The sequence below is a fragment of the Arvicanthis niloticus genome, chromosome 1, assembly GCF_011762505.2.
Source record: "Arvicanthis niloticus isolate mArvNil1 chromosome 1, mArvNil1.pat.X, whole genome shotgun sequence".
Lineage (NCBI taxonomy): Eukaryota > Metazoa > Chordata > Mammalia > Rodentia > Muridae > Arvicanthis > Arvicanthis niloticus.
Genome location: NC_047658.1, coordinates 3,415,234 through 3,441,359, shown reverse-complemented (window position 1 = coordinate 3,441,359; position 26,126 = coordinate 3,415,234). Strand labels below are relative to the sequence as shown.

Genomic DNA, 26,126 nt, shown 5'->3' with positions numbered 1-26,126 from the left:
AACTCTCAACTCCTCCTGTACCATGCCTACCTGGATGCTGCCATTTTCTTGCTTTGATGATAATGGACTGAACCCCTGAACCTGTAAGCCAGCCCTAATTAAATGTTGCCTTGGTCATGGTATCTGTTCACAGTAGTAAAACCCTATCTAAGACAGTACTTAACTTTATTTTCTGCCTCTAATATTTATATGTGTTTCAGCATCTTGCCAAGTCCAGCTGTTTACTCAAAATATACATCCAGGACAGTTCCAGAAAAACAGCCCACAGATGATCTGGTCTACTCTCACAGACACTTCTATTGGGCCTATACTCTCCTGCCCACAGATGGTTCCACAAACTCTAAACAGCAATGAAACAGCCAGCTCTCTCAGGTCTTGACCTTGATCCCAGTTTTCATAGGTTCCACAGACAAACTTGTCACCCCAAAGTCAGCAGAAAGTAGCTAAAGATCATGACAACCCTATTCCTGCCTCACTATTACCTCTTTCTAGTTTCTCATTTTTTTAATTAAACCAAAATGGAGGACTGTTAGCATTTCCTTGAGGCTCCACCCCCACAGTTACCTAGCAACAGTCAGGTACAAAAGCGAAACTAGATATAAAAGGACTGCTTAGCCCCCCCTTCTCCTCCCCCTCTCTAACCCCCCTTTCCCTGTCTACCTCTCCCTCTTCATCTTTCCTCTCTCCACCTATTCTCTCCAATCCCTCTCTCTTCCCATGTGTCCCTGGCCAGCCTCTTTCCCCTTCTTTTTCTCTCACTCTCTTTCTGTTCTTCTTTGTCCCCTTACTTTCTCTGCCTCTATTCCATCACCCACACCTCTTCCCAGGTCCCAAATTATCTTCCTTTTATACTATGCCTGTGGTGTGGCTGGTAACCTCAGGTGGATGTATCAGCATCGACCCACTAAGGCACTGCCCCCTGCCACATCATACCACATTTTATAAAACACAGCACCTGTGAAAGTGTAATATTTCTTTCCCACATGGGGAGATCCTGTCCTGTACAGTCTCCCTGCCCCCTTCTTTCCCCCACCACATCTCTCTCACACACACACGTACACACACACACACACACACACACACACACACAGATGTCCTGTCCTGACTTCTCTGGATGCTGAACTCCAAAATGTAAGCTAAATGAACCTTTCCCTCCCCAAGTTGCTTGTGGTTGTAGTGTTTTATTACAGCAATAGAAATCTAACTAAGACACACTATAAAGAAGAGGGGGGTGAATTACCTGTTACCATTGGTTTTTTAAATAGTTTGTTTTTATTTTTATTTTTATTTTTATTTTTATTTTTATTTTTATGTGCCTGTGTACTGGTGTGAGGGTCCCAGATTCTCTGGAGCTGGAGTTACAGACAGTTGTGAGCTTCCGTGTGGGTGCTGGGAATTGAACTCAGGACTCTGGGAGAACAGCCAAAACTCTTAACTGCTGAGCCATCTCTCTGTTATGCAGCCTGCCACTGCTTTTTTTTTTAAAGAAAGTTTTTTTTGTGCATGTACACATGTATTATTTATGTGTGTGTACATATGCATGTGAGACTCAGGAGCTGGAGTTAACAGGAAGCTGTGAGGCACTGACGTGGGCTCTGGGAACTGAACTTGGGTCCTGCTGAAGAGCTGTGTACATCTCAAGCACTGAGAAGCCTCCCCAGACCCTTTGCTGCATTTTGTATGTATGCTGCTCGGGACTGGGCCCAGAGTCAACGCTTGTCAGGTGAGCCACTTGACTGATGATTTTCTCATCACACTGAGCTGGGTATGATGCCATAGGCCTTTAACCCCAGCAAAGGCAGGGGGATCTCTATGAGTTCAGGGCCATCCTGATCTACATAGCAAGTTCCAGGCCAGCCAGGGCTACATAGTAAAACACTGTCTCAAAAAAAAAAAAAAAAAAAAAAAAAAAAAAAAAAAGATTTGCTTTATTTTTTTAAAATCTGTATGTATTCATGTTTCTGCAGAGGCCGGAGGAGGGTATTGGGTCCCTGGAAGCTGGAGTTAGAGTAGGTAAGTTTCCATACATGGGTTCTGGGAACCTGTGTCGTTTGGAATTGCTGCAAGTGATCTTCTTGATTGAGCCATCTCCCCAGCCCAGCTCTGTTGCTGTAAATGAAGCCTGAACCAAAAGCTAAGATTTGGTTAAACCTGTTTGTCCAGAGTCTGATCCAGCCAGGGCATCATGAAGTCCACAAAGGTGGCAGGGAATGGCTGGATTCTAATATGCAGGTATCAAGGTCCTGCAGTAAGTCACCCGGGATGGCGCCCAGGATGGCGCCCAGGATGGCATGTCTCGACCTTCTGGGAAAAGAAACTTGGCATCCATCAGGCTGATGGGTTGATCTTGCAGTAAAGACTATGGTTTGGATTCAGCAATTTCTGTTAAACAAAGGGAGAGAGTGAGTTCCATCTATTAAGTGTACACTCTGGTCTACTGGACTTACCATCTGCAAAATAGCCTGGGGCTTTTTATCCCCACCCTCAGATATCCCTCCTTTTTCACTGCATTACAGTCATACTAGTATCTCTAGGAATGGCCTATGACCCTGCCCACTGTGACAGACAGACAGACAGACTCTAAGGTGGCCCCACAATCCCTCACTTCCTCACCATCATATAGTTCCCAGCCCTGATGGAAAGACCTTGATTTTGCATCTAATGAATGAGGCAAAGACCCCAGATGTAGGTGATTGCAAAGATACTGCAATCTGTCCCATAATATTTTTGCTTCTATTTGGCTTTGAACGAAACAAGAAGGCTAGGTGGTGGTAGTGCATACCTTTAATCCCAGCATTCAGGAGGCAGAAGCAGATGGATCTCTGAGTTTGAGGACAGACTCAGACTCACCTACAGAGTGAGTTCCAGGACAACAAGGGCTACACAGAGAAACTCTGTCTCAAAAACAAACAAACAAAAAAAACCAACAACAACAAGGAGAGGGAGGGAGAAAGAGAGGGAGGGACAGAGAGAGGGAGGAAGGGAGGGAGGGAGGGAGGGAGGTAGAAAAAGAGAGGGAAAGGGAGAAGAAGAGGGTAAGGGAGAGGGAGAGGGAGGGGGAGTCAGTGCTATAAGCTGCTCACAGAGAGGGACACATAGGAAAAGGTTGAAGGCCATTTGACTATCAGTGAGAAACAAGGGCCACACAGGCTTGAAAATGGATCCTTCCCAAGTGGCGCCCCACTTGAAACCTCAGTGGTCACCAGCACCTCCATTGCAGCCTTGCAGGAGGCTTATGTGGATCATGCTGACCTGCTGACCTACTGAGCCACAGAGACTGGGAGGTGTTGAGTGTTATCCCAAGCTGCACAGTCAGTGGTGATTCCACTGGGGAACAGTGATACAGAAAGCACCCCAGCAGGGCCTTGACATCCGTCAACTTGACACACTCCATGCCCTTGACCGAGGCCGCTCTTCCCATTCTTCCAGAATGTAGTAGATCTCGGGTGGGCGAGACAGACTCTCTTGCCCACACATTAGAGAGCCTGGGAAGTCCAAGCCCTCGCTTGGACAGCCTTCCTTGCAACAAGAAGTAGCACAAAGCTCCACTTCCTCTAAAGATGGATGAGAGAAAGTCTCCTATGGGAGGTTTCCAGAAAGAGCTTTTCTCCCCACATAAAGGAAAATTCTTGGGCTGGAGAGATGGCTCAGCCATTAAAGGCTAGGCTCACAACCAAAAATAAAGGGAAATTCCATGGCTCCCCATCTTAACCTCTGATGGAAATAAATTTCAGAGGTCCATTTGTGGCCAGGTGGCAATGACAGATACCTTTAATCTCAGCACTCAGCAGAGGAAGAAGAAGGTGGATCTCTGAGTTTGAGGTCAGCCTAGTCTACATACTGAGTTCCAGGATAGACAGTGCTACACAGAGAAACCCTACCTCAAAACAATAACAGAAACAAAAAAGTTCCATTTGTGAAAGGCATGGCTGACTGGAGAATTCACCAAACTGAAGAAAAGACACACAATAGCATGAACCAGTCTGATTCTCTCCTAAAGCACTTGAAATTAGACATACTGAAGCTTACATGCCCATGGCGATGCACGTCTGCAACCCTAGAGCTGGGAAGGCCAAGGCAGGATGAGTTCTACACAAGCCTGATGTATATAGAGAGTAGCAGGATAGCCTGAGCTACAGAGTGAGACCTTGTAGCAGTGAAGCAAGGTCAAGGAAATGAGAAAGTGAAGTGAGTGAGAAGAGAAAGAATGGAAGGGGAAGAGATGTGACAAGGAGCAACTGAGCAGAAACACACACACGCACACACACGCACATGTGCACAGACACATGCACAGACACATGCACAGACACATGCACACACATGCACACACACGCACATGTGCACAGACAGACACACATGCACACACATGCAAATGGGCACACAGACACACATGCACACGCACATGCACACACATGCACACACACGCACATGTGCACAGACACACATGCACACACATGCACACATGCACATGTGTATACACACATGCACACACGCACATGCACACACATGCACACACATGCACATGTGCACACATGTGCACCATGCATACATGCACACAGATGTACATAAAAAAACCTAAGTGGGATGGAAAGTAAAATATCTGGGATAAACTGAAATGGAAAGACAGAAACAGAAGCTAAGTGTGGTGGGCACACATGTGCTATCTAGCATTGGGTAGGCTGAGGCAGGAGGATTATGAGTTCAAGGCCAGGGTGAACTACATGTAGAGACCATAGAAATAGAAGGAGGAGAGGGGAGAGAAGAAAACAGAGGGAGGGAAGGAGGGAGGGAGGGAGGGAAGGAGGGAGGGAGGGAGGGAGGGAGGGAGGGAGGGAGGGAGGGAGGGAGGGGAAGAGAAAGATTCAACAGAAATGGTGGGGTACATGGGGTGGACAGGTTTGGAAATGAACTTGATGACAAAGGAAATTCAATGGAATTGAAATAAATTTTGTGAGAGCAGTGCATGTGTGTACATCTGAACACGTGTGTACTCGCACACACTTGTACCTGTGTAGGTGTACGTGCATGTTTGTGCATGTGTGGATGCATATGTGTGGAAGTTAGCGGCCACCTCAGATGTTGTTCTTCAGGAACTGTCCACCTTGAGTGTTTTGTTTTGCTTTGGCTTCACTGTGGTTACTTTGTTTTGTTTTTGAGACAGCCTCCCTGGCCTAGAGCCTGTGGTTCCGCAAGGCTGGCTGGCCAGCAAGCCCCAGGGTCCCAGCGACTTCACCTGCCCAGCAATGGGATTGAAGCACATGCCATCACGCTCAGCTCTTGTGTGGGGCTTGGGACAGGGTCATCCTCTCAGTCCCTACAACTGAGAAGGCTCTTAAAGAAAAAACTCTGTTGGGCATTTGTCCTACAGACTCCACAGCAGAGGACAAAAGGTACAGGTCTCTACCAGAGACGGCGTGACATCAGAATACCTCATAATCTGACTCTTCGGTTTTGCCTGGTACTGGGGGAACCAATGGCTGCTTCGGGATTTGGGGCAGTGGCTTCCTGGCGCCCTCGGGAGCTGCGGAAGGTGGCTTCTTCTGCAAGCGAGTAAAGAAGTCGAGTGAGCCCCATAGTCAAGATGGACCAGGGGATGTCAACCTATACCTCACAGACCCAGAGAAGCCAGGCAGTAGTGGCTCATGCACTCGGGAAGCCAGGGCAGTTAGATCTCTGTGAGTTTGAGGCCAGCCTGGTGGTCTCCATAGCGAGTTCCAGGACAGCCAGAGCTACATGAGAGACAGAACCTGTCTGAAAAGGAAAGGGAGAGAGCACACCCAGTTCAGGGTTCTACGAAGAACCCCAAGTGGAGGAGCAGCTATAACTCCCAAGTCACTGCTCCTCTATAACATGCTCGATCACTCCCTCCCTCTCTCAATCTTTCCTCTTTCTCTCTCCCCCTCCTCTTCCCTCCTCCCCCTCCTCTTCCCCCTCCCCCTCCTCTTCCCTCCTCCCCCTCCCCCTTCAGTCATTATCTCCTCCTAGATCCGCACCTTCCCCTCCTAACTTCCTCCCGCCATCATGTTCCCGGCCAGTGCCACTTCATTGCAATCCAGCCCCAAGGCCTGCTGGAAGGAGAAACACTGCAGCCATCCCTGTGTGGCCTGGATCCCTGTGTGGCCTGGATCCCTGTGTGGCCTGGATCCCTGTGTGGCCTGGATCCCTGTGTGGCCTGGATCCCTGTGTGGCCTGGATCCCTGTGTGGCCTGGATCCCTGTGTGCCTGGATCCCTGTGTGCCTGGATCCCTGTGTGGCCTGGATCCCTGTGTGGCCTGAATCCCTGTGTGGCCTGGATCCCTGTGTGGCCTGGATCCCTGTGTGGCCTGGGGCCGTGATCTCCCCATCCCTAGAACTGCCTTGCAGTGAGAAAGGTTTAGACTGAATCAACTCTCAGCCTTGATGATCATAAAATCCTCTAGTCTCATTTCCTACACAGTTTCTTTAACTAGATGCAGCAGGTCCAGCCTACCTCATAGAACTGCTCTGAGGAGTCAGGTGGCAGTATCGGCATCTGGGGAAAAATGGGTGGGAAAGAAGTCTTAGAGGCTGGGGGCGTGGCTCAGTGGTAGAGCCCCTGCCTAGAATCCCCCAGTGAGGGGCTGGGGGCGTGGCTCAGTGGTAAAAGGTAGCTAGCATGCTTAAGGCTGGGTTCAATCCCTAACAGTACACAACCCTGTACATATAGATATATTAAAAAGGGTGAGAAAAGACAGATAGAAAAAGGGTGAGTGGCTATGGCAGCCTCTCATTCTAAAAGGTAGAAACATCCTACTGGACTGGCGAAGGATCAGACAGAAAGTGTGGAAGTAGTGAGAGTATCCAAGGAGCTCACCCACCTTTTTTCCTCTGGCCTCTCCTTCGGGCTTTGGTGTATTGTCATGCACAGGCTTTGGTTTGTCTAGAGAAAACAAACCACATCCCAGAGCAAAAGTTAGGGTGAGATATGAGTACTAGGCACTGTGTTTCCAGAACATTCCCTGGTCCTCAGGACTTCCTTCCCATCATGCCTCAGGTGAGACAGACCATTTAGTGATACAGAGGAGCAGCCAAGACGTCGTCCTGAGCTCTGGTGGCCTGCCACGGCCTCACTCCTCACCCTTCAGGAAACTGTTTCTCCTCTGTAAAATGGAGCTGGCACCCAGGCATGTACCTACTGGCTTGTAATCTCAGCTACTCTGGAGACTGAGGCAGGAAGGTTACAGTTTAATTCCTTTCTGGGCTACCACACCAAGTTCAAGGCTACATGGACATCTTGAAAGACCCTGTTTCAAGATGAAAAATTAAATGCTTCATTTTATTTTGTATTTATTTATTTATTTATTTATTTATTTATTTATTTATTTTGAGACAGGGTTTCTCTGTGTATCCGTGGCTGTCCTGGAACTTACTTTGTAGACCAGGCTGGCCTGAAGCTCACAAAGATCCACCTGCCTCTGCCTCCTGAGTGCTGGGACTAAAGGTGTGCGCCACCACCATCTTACAAAATGTAAATTGTTTTTAAATGAAAAGGTAGCCAGGCATAGTGGGCACACGCCTTTAATCCCCGAACTGGGGAGGCAGAGTCAAGTGGATTTCTGAGTTCAAGGCCAGCCTGGTCTACAGAGTGAGTTCCAGGACAGCCAGGGCTACACAGAGAAACATTGTCTTGAAAAAAAAAAAAAAAAAGTAAAAAAAAAATGAGAAATTAAAAGCACTTGCTGCTGCTCTTTCAGAGAACCAGAATTTGGTACCCAGCACTCATGTCAGTTGGTTCTGGCTCCAGGGTAGTTGATTCCCTCTTCTAGACTCTTCTAGAACCTTCTTCATCTCATGTGCACATACACACAGACACACACAGACACACACACACACACATATATATAAAACATAAAACTATTTTTTGGTTAATAGAAGGACTGGGGTATAACTCAGTTGTAGATAGCTTGCCTAGAGTGTTTGAGGCCCCAGAATATTGTGGGTTGCCCTGGTATTTGTATTTTGATGCTACTTCTGCTTCCCCAAGAGGGGCTATCTCAGAAGAGGAGTGAATCACATATGCAGGTGACTTCATGTGAGCCTTCTCCCCATTTTAACTTGTAAAATAAAGGCTAGAGCCAGTGGAAGGGAAAGGTGGAGCTGGAAGTTTGAGGGGGGAGAGGGAGAGAGAAGAGATGAGGAGAGGAAGAAGAGAGGGGAAGACAGAAGAAGAAGAGTTGGAAGGAAGATGGAGCAGAAGCATGTGTCCTAGAGAAACTGCAAACTGCAGGGAATTCATATGGGGAATAGTGGAGTGGTGTGGTGGTGGATCTGCTGACCTAGGCATGTAGCTTGTATTCATATTAATTGAGTTGTATTTTCCTTGCATGGGCTTATTGAAGTTGGAGGTTTACGGCAACACCAGGTTCCTTCAATCCTAGCACCATAAAAGAAAAAAAGAAGAAATAAAAGAAAGAGAAGAGAGATGGGTCTCATCTAGACACAAATTTCTAAAGAGCCTTCTGAGTTCTGGGGCTCCTCCTTCCAGAATCCTAGATTCAGAGATGGCAGATATCCCAAATTGCTTTTCATTGACTACATCCGTCAATAGAGGGCAACAAGGCATCCTGTTGAAGTGGACTAAGAATGGAACTGGCCAGGGTGTCAAATGCCTGTAATCCCAGCACCCTCACGGGAGACCACCATGGTGACTTCCATGACAGCCAGGGTACACAGTGAGATCTTGTCTCAAAGAGAGAGGAGGGGGGTTGGGACAGAAGAAATACACACACACGATTGAAAAAAGAACAGGCTCAGAGCGTGTCTAGAATTCACTAGGCTGGGTACTGGACTGGGTGGAGAGAGGGGAGAATGGTAGAGGGGGGGAAGGGAGGGAGGGAGGAGAGACAGAAGAGAGAGAAAATGAAGGGGAGAGGAGAGGGAGCATTAATGAGAACAGTGGTGCATCTCAGGGAGGACAAAGCTTCCCTGGGACCCAACAGTGACCTAGGACTAAGCCAGGAGGAGAGTCCCAGGCTTCCCATAGCAGCTCCTACCCCGCCCCTCACCCAGTGGAAGAACATAGACTGTGGAGTCACTTACTGGGTCTGGACTCTGGGGTGCTCTGCATCACAGAGGTGGGTGGCATGGTATTAGAGGTATTCGTGTCACTGGCTGATCTCCTGCAGGTCCTGAAACACGCATCGCTCATAATCTCACAGGGCACGTTCTGGCCTGTTTCCATAGGCTCTGTTGTGTTCCTTACCCATCTTCCCCCATCCCCTTACCTGTCTGCTCTTGGGCAATGACCCAAAAAAAACCCTAAATTCCCAGGGTGCACAGACAGCGTTCAACACCACGGCGAGCAGCCATGCCTCCTTGCCCCTGCCGGCCCCTCCAAATCCCTCACTTATTACCATCTGTCCTTGGTGCTGTAGAGGAAGTAGCCCAGTCCTATCACCAAAGCAATGGCAACCAGGATCCCGAGAACAATGCCAACGATGGCTCCAGGAGACATAGAGGATGGCTGGAGACCTCGGCCAAGAGAGCAAAATCAAAACTAAGCGGGCACACTCTCTTCCTATCCCCAGCCCCATTCCAGAATTTCTTTGACTTTATCTTCACTGACTGTTTGAAAAACTTGTTTTCCAGCCACTAGGACCCAGCAACTGATAGTGAGAGGTAAGAGGTATCTTTCCCCAGAGCACACTGGCTTGCTTTCAAATGCCCCAAATGTGTGACACTGGGCACACTAATCAACCTCTCTGTGCATCAACTGTCTTCAATTGATGGACCAAGAATTGATCAGTGTGTAAATATGTGTTTGGCAGAACTAGTTATTTGGATGGGTCAAGGCATGGAGTGAGGGAAAGGATTTTGATAACAGAAACTTGGCTGTCCCTCAGGTGAAGCCCCTTGACTCTTTAGGGCAGTGTGACTCTGAGCAGATAAATTCACTCCAGAATCAAATTTTCTTATTGACAATGAGGAAAGTGGTACCCACTGTAGAGGATGCCGCAGGGATGAGAAGAGACTGAACCTCGTCATGCCTGAAGTGGAGCAGGTGATTCCACAATGACCTGGTGCTTGCCCATCCATTTCTGTCTAAGCCTTTCACAGAGGGATGATGGCTCGGGGTTTGAGGAAATGGCCCTGATTTGTTGAGTGTTAAGATAGACAATTCTGCGATCTCTGTCTGTCTCCGTGTGCGTGTGTGTGTGCGTGTGTGTGTGTTTACATGAATGCAGGTGTCCTCAGAGGCCAAAAGCATTGTATCTCCATGTAGCCAAAGCTGAAGGCAGTTGTGAACCTCCAATGTAGGTGCTAAAGGTTCTCCATTACAGAAGCCAGAGCTCTTAATTTCTGAGCCAGCTCTCCAGCCCATTGAGGCGCTTTTGCTCAGAATTCTGTTGCAGAAATGAGACAAGTAACCAATACACTAACTCTATAGATCTGTGAGGAGATCAATGGGATCATGAATGACATTACTAGAACATTCGGCATACGTGATAGAACATGACAAGATACGGTGACGATGGTGATAGAAAGGAAGATGTGGTAGAGCCCCTGCCTAGAATCCCCCAGTGAGGGGCTGGGGGCGTGGCTCAGTGGTAGAGCCCCTGCCTAGAATCACCCAGTGAGGGGCTGGGGGCGTGGCTCAGTGGTAGAGCCCCTGCCTAGAATCCCCCAGTGAGGGGCTGGGGGCGTGGCTCAGTGGTAGGGTGCTTGCCTAGAATCCCCCAGTGAGGGGCTGGGGGCGTGGCTCAGTGGTAGGGTGCTTGCCTAGAATTCCCCAGTGAGGGGCTGGGGGCATGGCTCAGTGGTAGAGCCCCTGCCTAGAATCCCCCAGTGAGGGGCTGGGGGCGTGGCTCAGTGGTAGGGTGCTTGCCTAGAATCCCCCAGTGAGGGGCTGGGGGCGTGGCTCAGTGGTAGAGCACATAGTTCAGGCATATGGCACAACCTTTTTATAGAAAATGTAGTCTATCAAGCACAGGCCAATAAGTTTTACAAATGCTCGTCAATCTTCAATAACTATAACAACATGTGTAAACCCTTGCATAGACAATTATTCAGAGGCCCTGAAGGATTGAGTAAATTGCTCTCAATGATACAACTAATAAGAGCTGGAGCCAGGATTTGAACTCTGATAGACAGCAACACTATACTTTCCTGTTAAGTTCTCAAAACAGGGGGCTAGAGAGATGGTGCAGTGATTAAGATCACAGGCTGCTCTTCCAAAGGACCTGAGTTCAATTCTCAGCACCTACATGGTGGCTCACAACCGTCTATGAATGGAGTTCCAGGAGATCCACTGTCCTCTTCTGACCTCCGTGGGTACCATGCATACATGTGGCACACATGCATGTATGTAGGCAAATACTCACTGTGGTGGTTTAAGTGAGAATGACCACCATATATAGGCTCATATATTTCAATACTTGGTCCCACTTTGTGGTACTCATGGGGAAGAATTAGGTCTTATTGCAGAAGGTGTGGCCTTGTTGGAGGAGGTGTGTCACTGGGGGTGGGCCCAGTCCTGCAGATCAACTGGACTTCTCCAGCACCGTGCCTGCCTATTTCCACACTCTCCGCCATGATGATAATGGACCACGCCTCCAAAACTGTAAGCAAGCCCCCAACTGAGTGCTTTCATTTTCTATAAGAGTTGCCTTGGTCATGGTGTCTCTTCATAGCAATAAAACAGTAACTAAGACACCCGGACACATAAAATAATTTAATTTAATTAATTAAAGGATCTGATCTTCAGATTAATGAAAGGATCTGAATGAGCTGTGGAACTGGTTTGGTTAGCAAACTGTTTGCCTCCGCAGCACAAGGACCTGAACTTAATCCTCAGACCCCATATTACAAAAAACCTAGTGGCATGTGCTTATGATCTCGGAGCCGGGGAGGCAGAGCCAGGGCTCAGATAAGCTATCCGAGCATATTTGGTTACTTTCAGGACAATGAGAGACCCTGTCTCAAAAGAATAAGGTGGATGATCCTTGCAGAACAACACCTGAGGTTGAGCTCTGACCTCCACACATGGGCACATTCACTTGCAAACTCATGAACCTGCACACACACACACACACACACACACACACACACACACACACACTAAAAGAACCCAGGCCAGGTTTCTCTACCAGGCATATTATATGACATTAATGTAATTAATATATTAACTGTTGGCTTCATCAAATCTCTCCTTTTTTTTTTTTTTCAGGTAATATCCAAGATCCATTGTCTCCCTAAGCAATTCTAGAATGCAGCCATTGTAGACAGGGCTAAGGATGCATGACTGTATTCTTGGTGCTCAGGAGGCTGAGGCAGGAAGATAGTAAGTTGGAAGTCATATGTCAGGGATGGTGGTATACACCTTTAATCATCCCTGCCTCAAAAAAAAAGGAAGGAAGAAAGAAAGGAAGGAAGGAAGGAAGGAAGGAAGGAAGGAAGGAAGGAAGGAGAGGGGAAGGGAAGGGAAGGGAAGGGAAGGGAAGGGAAGGGAAGGGAAGGGAAGGGAAGGGAAGGGAAGGGAAGGGAAGGGAAGGGAAGGGAAAGGAAGGAAAGGAAAGGTCTAGGGCCAGCCTGGGCTACAGACAGAGAGAACCTGTCACAAAAAAAAGTATTGTCATGAGACTGCAGGAATGACTCAGTGGTTAAGGGCACACACTGCTTTTGAAGAGATCTCAACCTCAGTCTCCCAGTATCCAGGTCTGGCAGCTCACAACTGTCTGTATCTCACTAGCATCAGGCAGTCTGCCACCCTCTTCTGGCCGCTGAGGGCATGTGCATTCATGTGCACATACCCACACAGACACACATCCAATTAATTAAAGAACATTTTAAGTAACAGCCTAAACCAATTTACAGGTAAGAAAGACGAGACTCAAACAACTCAGAGAAGTTGCTGGAACACACAGTAGAGAGTGCAGGCTGCCTGAGCGTGAGGTGCTGGGATTCTGTGACTCTGGACTGGAAATCTAGCAAGTCACCGTCACACTTCCGGCCATGAGAGAAGAGAGGCAGGTGGCTAGAGCCACATAGGGAAAAACCAGGTGGATTCCAAGATGAAAGGAACATCAAGCAACTCACCCACCACCATGACCAGGACAGAGGCAGATCGGGCCAGGCCGGTGACGTCATTGGAACTTGTACAGCTGTAAATGCCCTGATGCTCCTGCCTCAGTGCCTCGATGTTCAGCTGCTCCCCAGAAACCACCTCAGAGGAGTGCTCGTGGGTCCAGTGATACCTGGCATCTGGTTTGGAGTCAGCCCAGCAGTGCAGGGTCAGGCTGGAGTTGAGCACTGCCTCAACGGTGCTGACCACTCCAGACGCTGACCCCTGGGTGATGTCCACTCTGTCGGGGCCATCTGCAAAGTCACACATCATGAGCCTCCGATGCCACAGGCAAAATTACCAGATTTTTTTTTTCTTTTCTGCTTTTCTTGTTTCTTTAGCTTGTGTTTTGCTTTGGGGATTTTTGCTGCCGTTGTTGTCCTTATTTTGGTACTTTTGGATTTCTTTTCATTTGTTTGTTTGTTGTTTGTTTCTTTGTTTTTGAGACAGGGTTTCTCTGTGTAGCCCTGGCTATCCTGGAACTCACTCTGTAGACCAGGCCGGCCTCGAACTCAAGAGAAATCTACCTGCCTCTGCTTCCAGAGTGCTGGGTAGGCATATGCCACCACACCCAGCTTTGACCTTTGTTTGAAATTTTGGATACACATGTGTTCACATATGGGTGTGTGGGGGCCGGTGCAGTGGTCTCCCTTATCTATTTTATCAGCCTGTACCTCTTGTCTCTGTGAGGAGGAAAATGTGTGTGACATGACATTCATGTGGAGGATGACTTGCAGGAGCTGGTTCTCTCCTTCCACTCTGTGGGTCCTGAGGATTGAACTCAAGTCGTCAGGCTTTGGGGCAAGCACCTCTGCACCCTGAGCCACCATGATGGCCCTTGTTAATCTCTTTAGGGTCTATCTGCTACACTACAAGTTGCAGAATGCCCGAGACAGCTCTGTCCGGGCCCCAGATGCATGCAAAAGGGTTCAAAGTTCAGTGGTTCTCAACCTTCTCAGTGCTGCAACCCTTACAGTTCTTCATGTTGTGGTGACCCCACTACCACCACCACCACCGGAAAATTATTTTGTTGCTACTTCATAACAGTAATTTTGCTACTGTTATGAATTGTAATGTAAATTTTTGGAGATAGAAGGTGGCCAAAGGGCTGGAAACGTACAGGGTGAGAACTACTGGATGAACAGCTGACCACTTAAAAGGTATGGCTTTCTCTTTTCTCTTCCTTTCTCTTTCTTCTCTTTTTTCTTTTTTGTTACTTTTATGTGTTTGCCTTTTCAGATCATTGCTGACCTCAAATTTCAACTTCTATCTCAGCCTCCCATGTGCTGAGATTATAGTGTGTACCACTGCATCCAGAAAGAATTGACTCCTTAAAGAGGCAGGTATAGGGAAAAGAGGGAGGGGGGAGGGAAGGAGGGAGGGAGGAAGGGAGGGAGGGAGGGAGGGAGGGAGGAGGCAGAGACCCAGACCCCCGCCACTCACAGTTGATGGTGAGATTCAAGGGGTCACTGCGTGCCTGGCTACCCCAGTTCCACACCTCACATTCATAGGGCCCAGTATCATCTCTCTGAAGGCTGTGGATGGTCAGGGTTCTGTTTTCAGATGACAGTGTCAGGTGCTCACTAGGCCTGAGTGGCTGACCCTTCAGATACCAATGGACACCAACCCTCTGGTGGCTGGTTTTGCAGGTCAGCGTCACAGAGGTGGCGTTCTCCACAAGGGCCAAGGTTGGTAACTCAATATATGGTGCAGTCACATTTTCTGGAAACACATGGAGATACAGGTTCAGGATCAAAGGATTCCTAAGACTCCTACACTGCCAGGACGGTGCAGGCCTTTAATCCCAGCACTTGGGAGGCAGGCACTTCTCTGTGAGTTTGTGAGTTCAAGGCCAGCCTGATCTGCATAGCAAGTTACAGGTCAGCTAGGCTATATAGTGAAACCATGTGTCAAACCAGCAAAAACAACCCTGAGTTTTCCCCGAGGCATGTGTGAGCATGCATGTGTGCATGCATGTATGCATGCATGCGTGCGTGCTTGCGTGTGTGTGTGTGTGTGTACATGCATGTGTGTGTGCGTGTGTGTGCATGCGTGTGTGCATGTGTGTGAGTATGCGTGTGTGCGTGCGTGTGTGCATGCATGTGTGTGCATTCGTGTGTGAGCGTGTGTGTGTGTGCGCGTGTGTGCGTGTGCGCGTGTGTGCGTGTGTGCATGTGTGCATGTGTGTGAGCGTGCGTGTGAGCATGCATGTGTGGAGGACTGGACCACAGAGCTTGTGTGTGGAACACAGGTGGCTTTTGTGGATGAGTAGGTATACGTGACAATAGTACAAGAATGTTATGTGTTTTGTGTGGGAGGAAAGTTTGTGGAATTGGGGTATATTTACGGGAACTGCTGGTTTTATGCCTGCTCTATGTGTTGTGTTGTGTGTGCATTATGACTGAATTGTGTGGGCAAAATGCACACGCACTCCATTTTACATAGGCACACACACATCTTGTATCTGAGTATGTGTTTCACATCTGTGATATTGCATAAATTATGGTACATACTGAATGTTCCTTACATGTTTTGTGGGAGAATGCTATACGTGTGGTATGCATATGTATGTTGCCTGGGTTTATATATTTTTTTGCTACTTGTTTTGTGGTATCAGGGACTTGACCTAGAGACTCCTACATTCTAAACAAATGCTTTTCCACTGAGCCACGCCCCCAGCCCCTCACTGGGGGATTCTAGGCAGGGGCTCTACCACTGAGCCACGCCCCCAGCCCCTCACTGGGGGATTCTAGGCAGGGGCTCTACCACTGAGCCACGCCCCCAGCCCCTCACTGGGGGATTCTAGGCAGGGACTCTACCACTGAGCCACGCCCCCAGCCCCTCACTGGGGGATTCTAGGCAGGGGCTCTACCACTGAGCCACGCCCCCAGCCCCTCACTAGAGATTCTAGGCAGGGGCTCTACCACTGAGCCATGCACCCAGCCCCTCACTGGGGGACTGTAAATAGGCACTCTACCAAGGAGCATTGAACTCAGTGGTATTGTGGAAAACAGCCTCACTAAGTTACACATACTAGCCTTGAACTCACTATGTAGCCGTGAAGGTTATTTGGGTTGCTTGTTTGTTTATTTGTTTGTTTGTTTTAATTTGGGTGGAGAGATGGCTCAGTGGTATGGCTCAGTGTATGTCTTTGATATGCTTGCTCTGTATTTTGTATTGAGTATGTGTGTGTTATATGTATTTGTGTCTTCTATGACTGTCATATGCCTGAGGTTATGTGTATGTGTTGTGTTGTATATAAGTTGTATGTGCCTGTTGTATGTGTGAGGGTGGCCCATGCTTATAATCAGTCTACTAATGTATATGGAATGTGAGTTGTGTTAGTTTACCTATATAGACACACAACTCCTTCCTATCCAAAGAATCAATCAAACCATGGGTACCCACGGAGAGGTAAGAAGGTCTTGAATGTGTGCCAAGCTGGAGTTGTGTCCTTCCCTGAGATAAGAGCCGTGCCCTGACACCTGTCACATGGTTCCTCCTCAAATACTAAGGTGGGACTGGAGTTTCAGCTTTTACTAGAGAGTGTGAAAATTACCACTGACTGTTTCTTTAAAACAAGACTCCATATCCACCCAGGTAGTCAAAGAGTTTCCCTAAAATCCCAGACTAAGCTTCTGGTCCCACGTAAAACCTCAGCTTTCGATTCCTTAAAGAAGCAAAAGATAAACCAGGAAATGACACTCACCAAGCACTTGGACTTTGATAACACCTAGGCGGGACAATTTGGTGACAGTGTTGGACACCAGGCACCTGTACATGCCCTCGTGTTCTCTGGACACAGCATGGATGATGAGTGTTCCTGTGGTGGAGGGCTGGATCGAGTCAGTGGGGGGATACCAGGTATAGGCAGGGACAGGGTAAGACTGTGTTTCCACCCAGAACTTCACGGTGTGGCCTTCCATCACCTCTACCACATCCCCAGTGGCTACTCCTGAATCCAGCTTGATTGACACAGGGTCAGGACCATCTGAGAGGGTGGGAACAAGCATGGCAGAGGTCTTAGAAAGAGTGGCAGATCACTTCTGGGGGATACTGTAGGCACAGCTTTCTTCTCTATTCAGTTACAAGGGGTATGGGTCTGATGAAGGTGGGGATCTGATGAAGGTGGGGATCTGATGAAGGTGGGGATCTAATGGAGGTGGCGATCTGATGGAAGTGGGATCTGATGGAGGTGGGATCTGATGGAGGTGGGATCTGATGGAGGTGGGGATCTGATAAAGGTGGGATCTGATAAAGGTGGGACCTGATGGAGGTGGGATCTGATAGAGGTGGGATCTGATGGAGGTGGGATCTGATGGAGGTGGGGATCTGATAAAGGTGGGATCTGATAAAGATGGGATCTGATAAAGGTGGGGATTTGATGGAGGTGGGGATCTGATAAAGGTGGGATCTGATAAAGGTGGGATCTGATGGAGGTGGGATCTGATGGAGGTGGGATCTGATGGAGGTGAGATCTGATGGAGGTGGGATCTGATGGAGGTGGGATCTGATGGAGGTGGGGATCTGATAAAGGTGGGATCTGATAAAGGTGGGACCTGATGGAGGTGGGATCTGATAGAGGTGGGATCTGATGGAGGTGGGATCTGATGGAGGTGGGGATCTGATAAAGGTGGGATCTGATAAAGATGGGATCTGATAAAGGTGGGGATTTGATGGAGGTGGGGATCTGATAAAGGTGGGATCTGATAAAGGTGGGATCTGATGGAGGTGGGATCTGATGGAGGTGGGATCTGATGGAGGTGAGATCTGATGGAGGTGGGATCTGATGGAGGTGGGATCTGATGGAGGTGGGGATCTGATAAAGGTGGGATCTGATAAAGGAGGGATCTGATGAAGGTGGGATCTGATAAAGGTGGGGTCTGATAAAGGTGGGACCTGATGGAGGTGGGATCTGATAGAGGTGGGATCTGATGGAGGTGGGATCTGATAAAGGTGGGATCTGATAAAGGTGGGATCTGATAAAGGTGGGATCTGATAAAGGTGGGACCTGATGGAGGTGGTGTAGAGTGAAAAATTACAAAGGCCATTATATGAAATATGTGTAGACTTTTTTTGCCTTAGACCTGAGCAGAAAAAGTGCAGGTTCCAGAACGCGGAACTGAAAATAAGATTTCAGGCCTTCACTGCCCCGAGGCACATTCTGGGTGGAGGACATTATCCCTGAATCAGAGGACACTTGCTGGATTACATTCCTCAAGCCTCAGGCAGCAGGCCCACCTGTGGGTGGGAAAAGCCCAAAGCAGGAAGACACATTCCTGACCATAAAAAAATACAAGCCATCTAGGTGGGGCTGTGACTGGAGGAAGTGAGAAATATTTAACCTGAAATAGTTGGTAATGACAGTGTGGGGCACAGTGACATGGTAAGACTACATTTTTGAGAAGAATGAGTGTGCAGAGTGATTTACACATGACTCTAATCATTTAGGGTGAGTACCTCTGAAATGTACCACTATTTTTATGTTTTGTATCCTTGACAACCCCTCACCCCCTTCCCACTCCCTTGGTTTGTGGTTTTTCCCTTTAAAACCCTCCTCAGACTGGCTGGCGGGGTCAAACTCTACTCCTGCGCGAGTGTGCAGTTTGACCACTGGCTGCCAGCTTTCTTTCCTAATAAACCTCTGCTGATTGCATCCAGGTATGGTGTCTTGTGATCTTTGGGTGGTCGTGATTTTCTGAGACTTGAGGAAGGGTCTCCCGAGTTTGGGGGTCTTCAGTGGGATCTGATGGAGGCGGGATCTGATGGAGGTGGGATCTGATGGAGGTGGGGATCTGATGGAGGTGGGATCTGATGGAGGTGGGGATCTGATGGAGGTGGGATCTGATGGAGGTGGGGATCTGATGGAGGTGGGGATCTGATGGAGGTGGGGATCTGATGGAGGTGGGGATCTGATGGAGGTGGGATCTGATGGAGGTGGGATCTGATGGAGGTGGGGATCTGATGGAGGTGGGATCTGATGGAGGTGGGGATCTGATGGAGGTGGGGATCTGATGGAGGTGGGGATCTGATGGAGGTGGGATCTGATGGAGGTAGGTTTATTATAGATGTGTTCTTTAAAAACTCAGGTTCTAATTCACTACACTGGCTATTTCAGATTGAATCCTGATGTGAATATCAGTTCCCTCTTTGAAGCCTGCACTTGTTCTTTTGTATGGGGTTTGCTTGGGATCAAGTCCATTGCTCATTTGTGCTAGACAAGGACTCTAATCCTTGATTCCACTTTCATTCTGTAAATCCTTTCTGGGCCAGTATTTTACAGCCTGAGACAACACAGTGCTAGGGAAGCAGGTGTCCACGACTGTGGGGTGCTGAGCTGAGAGACAACCAGGCGTCTGGTCGAACGAGCTTCTGAACCCCGGAAACCCTTTGGGACGGCAGGAGTTCAGCTCTGTTCCTGGCCCCCCAGCTCTCTCAGCTTCCACCCTTCACAGCCCCTCCCACAGAGAGGTTGAGAGGTCTATGACCATCAACCATCTCGACCATTGGGTCACGTAGGAATGGTGCCTCAGGCTCTCCTCAGATGCATATGAGGCATCCCCAAAACCTCAGACTAAGCCAATGAGGTTACCTGCTGCTAAAACCTTCACCCACCACAAACTGTATATATTGAGCTTAATTGAGAAGTAAAGAGCACGCAAGAATCATCCTGTTGTCAGAGAGCTTCTGCCATGGACCCTCCCCTCTTCGTCAGCTAGCCGGCTCCAGAGCTGTTAACACTGGGCAAGGGATCTACCCTCTTTCCCTGCTACCTAGCCAGCACTTCCCGGCTCAACAAAGAGCTGTAACACTTCAGAACCCGCCGGCTCTCCCGGAACCTGGACACCAGGCTGCCTCCTTGCCAGCTAGCCGGCTCCTTATCAGCCCAGCCCGGGCCTGGATCAGTTCAGCATGGAGAGACAGGGGCAACACTTGGGAGAGACCACGAAGAGACAGGGGCAACACCTGGGAGAGACTGGTCAGTGACAGGGCACCAGAGGCAGCGGCAGAGGCAGGCAATCTCCCCTCCCACTCGCACTCTGTGTCCTTTGGCCTCCCCATCAGGCCGGGATGGAGATCTACAGATAGCGGAAACGCAGGCCGGAGGCAGTGTGGAGACTGTAGTGAGCCCTCCCTGCTCTCACCCTGTCCCCAGTCTGGAGATCGTCGTGGGACACCCTCCAGAACAAGGGTCCTACACACGACATGTAAGGGAACCTGGAAGACTCACAGTTTACCACCAGCGGGACGATGTCACTTTTCTGCACCTCAAAGCCGTGCTGTACTTCACACAGGTAAGACCCTGAGTCCTCCCGCTGGACAAGGAGGATGGTGAGGGTCTTGTTATCTGCAGACAGCTTCATCCGCTCATTCAACAGGAGTGAAGAGTTGTTGGAGACCCAGTGGATGGTGACATTAACAGCATTAGTCCTACAGGAGAAGACTGCCTTTTCCCTCTGCTCTGTGACAGTTCTCTGACTGACTGTGAGGGTGGGCTTGGCCAGTGGAGCTGCAGAGAGCGAGAGCAAAAGGTCATGGCGGCATGCAGGAACACAGAAGAACAAGACAGTCACAAAAGGATCCGATGAGACTGGAAAGGACCAGAATGGCCAAAAAGACATCCTGGAGATGGACTGAGATCAGTACTACATGTCCAATGTAAACCCAGTGTGCTTGAAGTATATGTATACTTTTATTAAAAAGTTATTTTTCATATGTAGTTTTCTGTGTGAGTATAAGCACATATGTATGCAATACCTGTGAAGGCCAGGAGAGGGCGCTGGATTACTGTGGAGCAGAAGTTAATAGCAGCTGTGCGGGGAACTGTCCTCTGCAAGAGTAGCAAGTGCTATTAACGCTGACCCATCTCTCTACCCCAGGTGTAAACTTTTGCATCCTCCTTCCAATTTCCATGCATTATCCAATGGGGCTGTGTAAGTGGTACACACGGTGTGGGACATGATGGGGTCATCAGGATATCTCCCATAGATCCTGGCCCTCAGCTGCTGGTGCTAGCTGAGAGGTTGTGGGATTGGGTGGGTGGAGGCGAATCCCTGGGAGAGTAATTTTAAGGGTTATAGCTTGGCCTCTCTTGCAAGACTGTCTCTGCTCTACCAAGGTGTGAGTAGCAGCTGCCTCCTGACACTCCTGCCTTCTGCTCTTCTCGCCTCAATGGGCTGGATCTCCCTACATCATGAACTAAAATAAGTTCTTCCTTCCTTCAATTAGTATGGTCACAAGGAAAGTAACCGAGGCTGGAGAGATAACTGAGTGGTTAGGAGTACCTGCTGCCCTTGCAGAGGACCTGAGTTCAATTCCCAGCACCCACACTGGGCAGCTCACAACCACCTGGAGCTCCAGCACCAGGGGCTCTGATGCTCTCTTCTGGACACCACAGGTGGACACACACACACATAAGCAAGCCCCAAGTAAATGCTTTGTTTTAACCGGATGTGGTGGCGCACACCTTTGATCCCAGCACTCAGAAGGCAGAGGCAGGTAGATCTCCGAGTTTGGTGCCAACCTGGTCTATAAAATGAACCCAGGACAACCAGAGCTACACAGAGAAACTCTATCTCAAAAAATAAAATAAAATAAAATAAAATAAAAATAAATAAATAAATCTTTATTATTACTATTTTCCTATAAGAGTTAGTCATGGTTTCTCTTCAGAGCAGTAGAACAGTGAGTGAGTGAGGCACTCTCTGGGGCTCTTGGGGTCATGGTGTTCTATCACAGCCATAGAAACCCAAACTAAGACAGGAATTAGTGCCGGTCTTGGGATATTGCTGTGACAAACCTGACCATGTTTTGGTGGAGAATTGTAGAAAGACTGGAACTTGAGATAGAAACACCATTGAGAGCTCAGAACTTAGTAACCAGTGGCGGAACTTAGATGATTCTGAGAATAGTGAAGACTGTAAGTCTGACTGAGGACCAGTGAAGTCTCACAGGGAAAACTATCGGGGTCACTCCATGTTTCGAATTAAGAACCCCAAATGAGAAACCTTTGCTTTGCTGGGACAATGATTGCTGATCAGCCAAGGCTAAGGAATGTGCTGTCATTAAGAAGAGACCAGCATTGTTGAGGTAAAATTTTCTGGGAAGTGTTTCCTTATGGTAAGAACACTGAATCTGTTGTCTGGAGGAGTCTGAGGCTGCATCTCATGCTGGCAGCTGAACTTGGTCAGCTGGTGCTGACCCTGGTGGTGCTGGTTTCAAAGGTATGATGACATTATAGAGAGCACTTGAGGCTTGGCAACTGCCAGTACCATGGGATGACTGCCAAGTACAGTAAGAGCCACGGGGTGGAGCTGGCCTGAGCCCAGGACATGTGCTATGTGTGCTGTGCCAAGCCCTCCGGAGCCTAGGAGGTCATGAGGCCCAGAAGTCTGACATTGACCTTTACACTGTTAGACTTACTATTGGGGACAAATGAAAAAGGAAAGGTTCTAGTCAAATAGTGATGTGTGCATGTGTCAAGTTAACAAGGGGTTAATCATGCTAGCTAGTTTTGTCAAGGCAATAGAAACCCTCACTACTACACTCTGTGGAGACAGACACATGGATGGTGACCTCAGTCTCTGCTAACAAATCACTCAATGTGCCATGAATCAGGGGCGTCTGGGCAGAGAGCCCAAAGACACCATACCTCTCTCCATCTGGGTGTTGCTAAGCGGATCAGCCTGGCCAGTGAAGCGGGCAGCAGCTGGGGGGCTCCATGTGATCAGAAGTGAGGCTGAAGGAAAGAGAAAAGAGACAATGAGGGAAGGAGATGAAATAATGTGGCTAGCTGTAGTCTTTGCAAGTGGGGAAGATCACACACAGCAGTGCTGACCTGGAATCCCAGGATTCAGGGGTCAGATGCAGGAGGATCACATATTTGAAGCCAGCCTGACACCCATATAAGCTTCTGTCTGAAAAAAACAAAAACAAAAACAAAAAACAAAACAACAACAAAAACAAAGCCTAGCAATGACGGCACGCCTTTAATCCCAGCTCTCAGGAGGCAGAGGCAGGAGGATCTCTGTGAGTTCAAGGCCAGCCTGGTCTGCAGAGTGAGTTCCAGGACAGCCAGGGCTACACATGGAAATCCTGTGTTTTCAAAAACACACATGTAAACACATATAAAACATATATATTTACACCCCCAATGAAGGGCTGGGGGTGTTGCTCAGTGGTAGAGCCCCTGCCTAGAATCCCCCCAGAGAGGGGCTGGGGCCATGACTAGGTAGTGGAACATTTTCTTAGCACCCACAACACCCTAGGTTTGATTCTTAAAAACACAAACACGGGGCTGGAAAGATGGCTCAGCACTGACTGCTCTTCCAGAGAACCTGAGTTCAATTTCCAGCAACCACATGGTGGCTCACAATCATCTGTAATAAGATCCAGTGCCCTCTTCTGGTGTGTCTGAAGACAGCAACAGTGTACTCACACAATAAATAAATCTTAAAAAACAAAAAGACACAAGCACAGTAACCCCTCATTAGCACTTAGTCACATGATGTACTGGCCCTTTTCATTTCTGTACCACTCTGTCTCCAAGGTACTTACAGGTCAGAGCCACAGGTCCAGAGGGCTCCCATCCCAGCTTTGTTACCCAGTTGGCCTAGTGATGTGCTTCTCTCTCTCTCTCTCTCTCTCTCTCTCTCTCTCTCTCTCTCTCTCTCTGAGTCTCAGTTGCCCCTCTTGTCATTGGGAGTAAGGATAGATCCAGTCTCACTTAAGTCCCTAAGGACTAAAGGAAGCCACAGGGGTGAATGAATGAAAAGTGGACCTTGTCACCAACCTGCCTGGATGGGAAAGAACTTCCTCTAGAGAAAGTCCCCAGCCTGTCCTGCTTCCTTCTCTTGACCTGACTTTGGTGCCCATTGGAAGTAATCAAACTTCACAGTGACAATTGAACACGCAACCAATAACTTAGCCTCTCAGGAGGACCTGGAGTCTGTCCAGCCTTCTTCACATCAGCCGTGAAGCTCTGACCCAGAGGGGCACATCAGACTCGGGGTCACACAGCAAGACTGAGCTGAGCCCTTATCTCTGTGGCGAACCCATCTCAAAAATCACAAAAATATCCCTTAACCTTCAAGTGCTTTGTTGTACCAAACTACTCTAGTAACCCCCAACATGTGTGTGCAAGTGAATGCATGTGTGCATGGATGGTGTATGCACACACACACACATTGCATGCCTGTGCGTGTGCGTGCACAGAGACCAAACGTCACCACCTATCTACCCCCTCCCCTCTACCTTATTTCTTTTATTTATTTATTTATTTATTTATTTATTTATTTATTTATTTATTTATTTTGGTTGGTTGGTTGGTTTGGTTGTTGTTGTTGTTGTTGTTTTGTTTTTTTTGTTTTTTTTTTGTTTGTTTGTTTTGTTTTTTTTTTTTTTTTTTTTTTTTTTGTTTTTGAGACAGGGTTTCTCTGTGTAGCCCTGGCTATCCTGGAACTCACTCTGTAGACCAGGCTGGCCTCGAACTCAGAAATCCGCCTGCCTCTGCCTCCCAAGTGCTGGGATTAAAGGCGTGCACCACCACTGCCCGGCCTACCTTATTTCTTTGAGGCAAGGTCTCTCCCTGAATCTGGAGGTCACTTTTTTTGGCAGCCAAAGAACCACAAGACCCTTCCATGTGTACCCCACACTGCTGAGGTAACAGGCTTGCAGGAACCCATGTCTGGCTTGTTACACCATGCTGGGACCAGGAACTCAGGTCTCCAAAGCTGCACAAATGCTCGTAACTCCAGAGCCATCTCTGCCGCCCCTTTCATCTTGGATGCTCATTAGCTGTGGTCTTCACATCCACCTCACGGGGACGTGTGGACCACAGGGATGGCACAGTCCGGCCTACTCACACCCATTCATCTGTCTATCAGGGTCCTTCCTTTCCCCAACCCCACCTCATTCTCTTCTCTTTCTGTTTTTTTTTTTTTTTTTTCCAGTTTTCTTCCCGTCTCTTTGTCCTCTGTCTCCCTCGCCCCCTCATCTATCTCAGTCTCTCCCTGGTTTTTCCTCTGGTACAAACTCCACTACCTCTGTCTCTGTCTCCTTCCCTCCCATGCCCTCTGTTTCTCCCTCTCTTACCTCCTCTCTCCCTCCCCTTCTTTTTCTCCCTCCTCTCCTATCTCCTTCCCTTCCTCCATCCTTCCCTTTCCTCCTCCCTCCCTCCTCTCTCTCTCTCCCTTTCTGCTCCTCTCTTCCCTTTTACTCTCCCTATCTTCTCTCTTTCTTCCTCCTCCTCCTCTTCTTCCTCCTCCTCCTCTTCCTCCTTATCTTCCTCCTCCTCCTCCTTTTCCTCCTTCACTATCTTTCCTCTCTCCCTTATCATTTATTCAAGAGAAAGATAATTTCTCTCTGGTCTTTTTTTTTTTTTTTCATTTTTGTTTCTTCTTCTTAATGTCTTTTATGTCTGGTTTATTTCTGCTTTGTCTCTCTGTATTTCTCTTTTACACACAGACACAGAGACACACACACAGACACACAGAGAGACACACACACAGACACACAGACACACAGACACACAGACACACACACACACACACACCTCTAGCCACTCAACCATGCAGCAAAGTTTGTCTGTAGGACAGACTCACCTGGGAGGAGGATCGCTGTCCACGAGCGGCCGTGGAAGCCAGCAGGCCCCATGAGTCCTGGCCTCAGCCTCAGTGTGCCGGGCACACTCTCCTGGCTGGCACACACAGCCTGTCACACAGTGCACAGTGTGGGCAGCTGCCAGAATATGGGACCAGCAGTGCTGGAGGCCAGCAGTGCTGGGAGCAGAGAAGGAACTTTGTCCCCACCTCTGCCCTAAACCACCCCACCCCCCCAGGTACTGTCCTGTATCCCTGGAACCTCAAGGACCAGGAACTGAGACTGTTAGGGCCCACGGCAACACTAATAAAGACAATGAAAGCCAGTTACTCTGAACTTAGGAAAGCTAGGCCGGTTGCCAAGCTAGCTGTGAGCAGCCACAAAATATTAATTAAATGAGTGAGCACGCATGTGGGGCTGGGTGGATCCTGGTCATAAAAGAAGGCTG

General features: G+C 48.6%; 1 protein-coding gene across 1 annotated transcript; it reads right to left on the bottom strand.

The window, feature by feature from the left end:
* Positions 1-1,435: 1,435 nt before the first annotated feature.
* Ceacam20 (CEA cell adhesion molecule 20) lies at positions 1,436-25,875 on the bottom strand. Its single transcript, XM_034518450.2, has 12 exons — positions 25,681-25,875; positions 22,731-22,817; positions 20,310-20,588; positions 16,788-17,069; positions 14,522-14,800; positions 13,054-13,332; positions 9,372-9,489; positions 9,058-9,146; positions 6,837-6,898; positions 6,470-6,511; positions 5,430-5,540; positions 1,436-2,382 (listed from the first exon to the last, which is right to left on the bottom strand). Exons 1-12 carry the CDS (start codon positions 25,730-25,732, stop codon positions 2,329-2,331), a joined length of 1,734 nt encoding a protein of 577 aa, XP_034374341.1. The 5' UTR covers positions 25,733-25,875; the 3' UTR covers positions 1,436-2,328.
* Between the last annotated feature and the right edge of the window lie 251 nt (positions 25,876-26,126).